The sequence below is a fragment of the Lactuca sativa genome, chromosome 1, assembly GCF_002870075.4.
Source record: "Lactuca sativa cultivar Salinas chromosome 1, Lsat_Salinas_v11, whole genome shotgun sequence".
Lineage (NCBI taxonomy): Eukaryota > Viridiplantae > Streptophyta > Magnoliopsida > Asterales > Asteraceae > Lactuca > Lactuca sativa.
Genome location: NC_056623.2, coordinates 8848281 through 8854653, shown reverse-complemented (window position 1 = coordinate 8854653; position 6373 = coordinate 8848281). Strand labels below are relative to the sequence as shown.

At 35.2% G+C, this 6373-nt stretch overlaps 1 protein-coding gene across 1 annotated transcript; it reads right to left on the bottom strand.

Moving 5' to 3' along the window:
• Window positions 1-4570: 4570 nt before the first annotated feature.
• On the bottom strand, window positions 4571-6058 carry LOC111907799 (SKP1-interacting partner 15). The gene is made up of 2 exons (XM_023903607.3): window positions 5899-6058; window positions 4571-5800 (listed from the first exon to the last, which is right to left on the bottom strand). The coding sequence occupies exon 2, from the start codon at window positions 5762-5764 to the stop codon at window positions 4664-4666; it is 1101 nt and encodes a 366-aa protein (XP_023759375.1). The 5' UTR covers window positions 5765-5800; window positions 5899-6058; the 3' UTR covers window positions 4571-4663.
• Between the last annotated feature and the right edge of the window lie 315 nt (window positions 6059-6373).

Genomic DNA, 6373 nt, shown 5'->3' with positions numbered 1-6373 from the left:
AGCCCAAAAGGTGATAAGGGCACTTGTGTCTTGAAATTTGACTTTTGTACTTTGAACAAAGAATTTGAATGAGGTTAACAACAAGTTTAAGATTGACAACAGAAATAGGTGTAGAAATCCTATGACTCAATTTTTGTTGCTAATCAGGTGTCGGTGACACACAAAGTAAAGGAGCCTCGTATTCAACAATACCTAAACCTCATTTGAAACTAACAGTAGGCTAAAAATGTTCTGGATACAAAAAATACCACATTCAAAAACAAGCAAGTAGACATGCTATACAAAACGGATTTTGTTTCCTTCGAACACTTTGCAAAGAAGGTGTTAATGGAAGTACTAACAAAAAGAAGTATTGACGAAATCGAAATCAACAACATTAGTAACAATGAAATAAACTAGATGACACCATATTATGCCTACCTGTAACACGTTACAATATACTGCCTACGGACAAAGATACTTCAAGAAAATTGCACATCAAAGTACCAAAATTTGACATCTAAATCGGGGTTCCATACATACAAAATAAATAAAAAATAAAAAATAAAATCACAATCATTGCTCAGATGCTTTAACAAGTCAGAAGCAAGATTATGTCTTAACATGGGACACATTCATGCATATGAATGGTGGGAAAATGACTTAAAAGCCCAATGAAGTTTTCAAACTGTTCAAAAAACCCCAATCATGTTTTGTATGTTCAAAAAAATCCAACAAACTTAACATTTTGTCTAAAAAGTCCAACAAAGTTCCAAACCGTACAAAAAAAATCTCATTATTGTTTTGTTTAAGTTCGTTGGGTTTTTTTTGAACAGTCAAAACATGATTGGATTTTTTTAAACGTTTTGGAAACTTCGTTGGCCTAACAAGTCACTTTTCCGATACGGTAATAAGCCATATCATCTGTTTCTCTTATTTGACTCTCAGGAAAGTGTAACTTCGTTGGGCTTTTTAGACAAAATGTTAAGTTTGTTGGGTTTTTTTGAACAGACAAAATATTATTGGGGTTTTTTGAACGGTTTGAAAACTTCATTGGGCTTTTAAGTCATTTTCCCTATGAATGGTTTATCAACGTTCGTTGCATTTTAAACTCAATTGGATCGTTGTCTTTGAGTGTAAACGTGATAAGCCTTCAATCTTGTAGGCTAGAGGAATAATCTAGTTATAGATATGGATGGACAATTGGAGATTACCCTTTAATCTTGTAGGCTGGAAAAATTGAAATAAACAACAAAAGTATCAAAGTGAATTCTAAATTTGCATTATATTAGGTTTGACTTTTGAAAATTATGTCACAAATGGCAATTTTGCTTTGGATGCATGATCCATCAGAAAGAGATGCACCTAAGTTGTACGTATTGAGGAAGAAGATTGGTTGGTGGGTACTGTGAGGGTTACAAAGAAGCATCCATAGCCATGGATATGCAGAATTTGGTGTGAAACAGTAAATTCCATCCATATAAGAGCTAGGGGCATTACAGTTAAGTAAGTTTTATATATAATTATAAAGATTTTAAAATATACAAGAAGATTATCAAATATTAAAAATAATGAGTTTGGAGAAATATGATATTTAGAAATTAGGTTGGGTAAATACGATATTTTGATGATTAATAAGGGTAAATAGTCATTTTGTGATTGTTTAAACACCAACAATCCATTTTGCTTCGAATTTCTTCCGGTAACAGTCCTAGAATACCCCGGTCCATCTACGACCCTTGAGGGTGGTGTTCACGTGTGAACATCCTTGTCCACGTCGACTCCTACACTTTAAAGAGGCCCCATGCCGTATAATGATTGTGTGTTTGGTTGCTTGGTATGTCTGTACATTGTAAGTTGGTGCCTTTTTATAATTAGGATATGAAGAGTGGTGTCGGCAATGCTGAGCGCCACCTCCTCCCAAACACCGCTCATATCAGTCAAGAAGGTGCTAAAATGAGAGAGACTCGATAAGATTGTGCCAAGTTCCACAGAAAACCTTGAAACGTCGAGATGAGGGGGGCAGTGTTCCCCTCAAATTTACATGTAAATCCACCAAATGGTTCCCCAACTATAATTTTTGTTTTGAACCGACCATCTGGTTCGGCCACCCCCTCGATTGGTATCAGAGTCATACAAATTTTCTTGGCCGGAGAAACCTTATTCTTGAATTTAAATTTACATTTAAACTTAATACAACGTTTTCAACAAAGATCTAATAGAAATACAAACGACTATTATTATTAGAAGTATAAAAATTTTGTTGAAAACATATTAAGTTTAAATGTAAATTTAAATTCAAGAATAAGGTTTCTCCGGCCAAGAAAAATTTTATGGCTCTGATACCAATCGAGGAAGTGGCCGAACCAGATGGTCGGTTCAAAACAAAAATTATAGTTGGGGAACCATTTGGTGGATTTAAATGTAAATTTGAGGGGAACACTGCCCCCTCATCTCGACGTCTCAAGGTTTTCTATAAATACTTAGATTAGTTTCCATTTTGTTTGTATTTTCTTTTCTTTAAAATTGTAAATACCATACATGAAATTTGTATATTTTTTTTTTTATTTTATAATTTTATAAAAATTAAAAAAGAAAAACAAAACAAAACAAAAGTTTGGAGATTTTTGAAGATCTACGATACCCCAAAATGGTTATCCATGATGTTGACCCATATGAAGACTTTTAAGGAATTTGTTTTGTCCCTAGTTTTAAGACTTATGCAAAGCACTCACGAATCGTAAGTTCGGGGAAATGATAAGAATAAACATGCCACTTGGATACTAGTTGCCATGAGTTCCATAAAAATCTAAAATTTGTATGCATAATACAATTAACACCAATTACCTACCAATTAAACTTATTATTGTATGTATGATCAATGGCATATGATAACAAGTTTTAATATGGATCTCAACTTTTAATAATTAATGTCTTTATAAAAGCAAAGGTGACTATTTTCTAAAAGATTAACAATGAAAATACCAACATGAACCTAATTTATTGGCGTTTTTGAATGATGTTCATACCAAAAGATGACAACATTCTAGAATGCTATTGTTCAATTTTTAGATTCGTCACATATTCGCTTAAGTTCACGTTTTTGGTATATACTCCCTCCGTCCCAAAATAATAGTTCACAGACAAAAAACACACAGTTTAAGAAAACATTAATTACCATTAACTTTATTAAAAGAAATAACAGTTTTACCCTTCTGTTGCATTTAATTCTATGGTAGTTGCGTTTAATTTTATGGTAATTTAACTAATAATGAGGGGTATTATGGTAAAAGACATATTTATTTTTAGAAGTAGACAATTATTTTGGGAAAAACAAAAAAAGAAACATGGACTATTAATATGGGACGGAGGGAGTATTATTTAAATATATGCCATATATGTGGAATACGAGCATCATTTAGAGCCCGTTGAAACTTTGTAATAAGTTCAATTGGTCTCCATATATAGTTTTAGCATGTAGACATAAATTTGTTGCAATTTTACTCTTGGTTATCCATGAAGTAAATTTATAGTTATTTTCTTTTACTTTTTATAAAAACATAAAAAACGAGATCAATATATCCCCCACCCCCACATGTACAAGAAAAGGGGTGCATTATTTTAGGATCCGTGATTGTTATACCCACACCTGTACAACCAACCCAATTCCGCTGCCCAAAATCTTGGAAAAATATATGGTCGGTAGCAAGAAGCCACCCCAAAATCATAATATTCACCAAAAAAAAAAGATCTTGATATCTACTCATGCCATACACATAAAAGGGAAAACGAATATCTAATAAGATCATTTGAAGTCCCTACATGGTTCTTTTGCTTATAGTTTCCAAACAGGTGTTTGGTTCACACAAGGTTTTGGAATGAATTGGAATCTCTAAAAGGAATTGGAATTTGAAAGATTTGAAAATTAAGGAAGAAAAATATGGAGAGGCAAGAAGCTTTTACTTGTAAAATTCTAGAGTTAAAAGGGTATTTGAGTATTTTCAAGAGGAAGGAAATTCTAGGAATCGAATATCATGAGTTTTAGGATGGAATGTTGAAATCCATTTGTCAGAGGATTTTGTGAATGTCTTCCGTACTCATTTCCAATCAAATGCGGTAATTGAATTTGTATTCCAATTCTGGCCAAATCCCATGGAATCCAATGAACCAAACACCTCATTAATTTCAACATGTATCAATCAAATTTAAGATCTAACTCAACAAATCCTTAAAGTCGTCCAAAATCGGGACCTAAATTCACACATGAACAAGAACATGCTACAGCAATTGTATGCAACGAGTTTCACTTTTCATTAAGGGTGTTGGAATGTGTGTTGAAACTCTGATTATTTAGTGTCAAAAGTAAGGAATTGGCTTAACAAATCCTTAAAGTTATCTAACTATTTCTAGCTATGAGCAACTAACTGCTTGATCCAAACACCCCCTTTGTAAAGCATCAACAACAAAGACACAAGCTTTAGATAAAAAGGCTTCATGATCAATTTATGCATTAAATGCCACAAGATTTAATGAAAGCGTGTATGAAAAGAAGCAAATTTAGCATCAGTAGTGATAATTAAACAACTGAAAATAGATAATCATAATATTATTGAACTGCAATGTCAATAATGTCGAAAAAGTTTGAAGTAATGCAAAAAGGGAAATTGCAGACCTCCATTAAGATTTAAGGTGAAGCATCAAGCCTAGCATCAAACAAGAAGCCACGATACAACCCATCACCATTGCCTGGAACACCATCAATCCACCTCCATTCCTCCTTCCCTTTCTCGTTTGATTCCCACAAAGCCAATCGCCCAACCCTTTTTGCAGAAAAACAAACCTTATTCCCACCTCCGAACACCTTAAACTTGCTTGATTCTTGAAAACATCTGAACATTTCAAGAGGCATTCTCCCAGCTTCACCCCATTCCAATGTACACAAATCCAATTTCAAAATCAGAATAGTGGAACATGAAGCATTGAGTGAAAAGGACGACTTCAATCCGCCAATCATCAAGATCATATTCCCAAATCCTTTCAACAAGCGGGGTCGTTTCAGGATGTCAAACACATCCCCCCATTCGTATTTTTCAAGGGTATTCCATGGTTGAGATGTTTGAAGATTTTGAATCGTAGAGGTAAAAAGCTTCCACTGACTTCGCCATGGAGATCCGACGTCGCATAAAGCGATAATCGAGTCGTTAACGAGGATCGGACTTCTGGGTTTTGATGGTAAGTTGGAAGAGAATTTGAGCCATGAATCGGTTGAGTTTGAATAGTAGAGAGCAGCGAGTTCGTTAAGAACGATGACTCGATTGTTGACTGAGTCGACCAGAACGGAACCGTGTCGCGACCACGCCGAACCGAGTTGCGGGAGGGTTTTGTATTGTCGAGTTAACGGGTTGCAAACGACAAGCGATTTATTGGAATCGGGGGAAGGGGAATCGGCCCAGAGGTATAAGAGGCCCAGAGAGGAGGCCGATGCGATTGGATGTGCAGAGGGGAAAGGGAGGAAGGAGAGCGAGAAATGAAGCCATTTACTTTCGGTTGGATCGAAGAGGTGGAGGACGGGGGACGGAGAGAGGTGGTGGTAGCGATGGGGAGGGCGGAGGGCGAGTAGAGGGAAAGGGGAAGTGGTGGCAAGGAGATGCGTGAAGGAAGGGGATGAAAGTGTGGTGTTAAGGATCTTGGAAACGGAGCGGCAGACGATGACTTGCTGAAGAGAGATTCGGGAGAAGATCTGGTGAATTATATCTTGTGGGAGCTGTGAAAAGATGTTCTCCATTTCGACGGCGGCGGAGAGCAGCGGAGCAGATCGTAACTGGGTACAGACCCAAAATAAAATTAAAAGATACTCTTTTGTGCTCAAATAAAAAGTAAGCTGGAATCAAATATTATTAGAACATATAATAAGCATACGTGATGATTGAGAGAGTGGGTTGGTTGCGGAGGCGCCGGTGGTGGTGGTGGTGGCGGTGATGGTCGGGTGGATTTTTTTTATACTTTACTTGTACATCTGCTACGCTGCATATACAGAAATGTATACCAGGCACGGGATTATGCCTCCCTTAACATTTTTAAAGGTCTTATATATTATTATTTTTGACTATGACACTATTTTTCCATCTAAATATAAAACGTTTATTAAGGTATATTTTACAAGAATATATGATTTTAAATTAAATTAGACAAAATTTCAAAAATACTCCTTATGGGTTTGTAGAATTCCAAAAAACATTATACTTACACAATTGGTCTAAAATAGAGTTTTTATGACACTTTGGTCCATAAATTTTTGAAAATTCTTAAAATGATTGATTTATACTAGTTTTTCCTTTTCTTTATAATTACTTCATTATTTTACCAATTAAAAATAAAAAAAATCTTACCCACC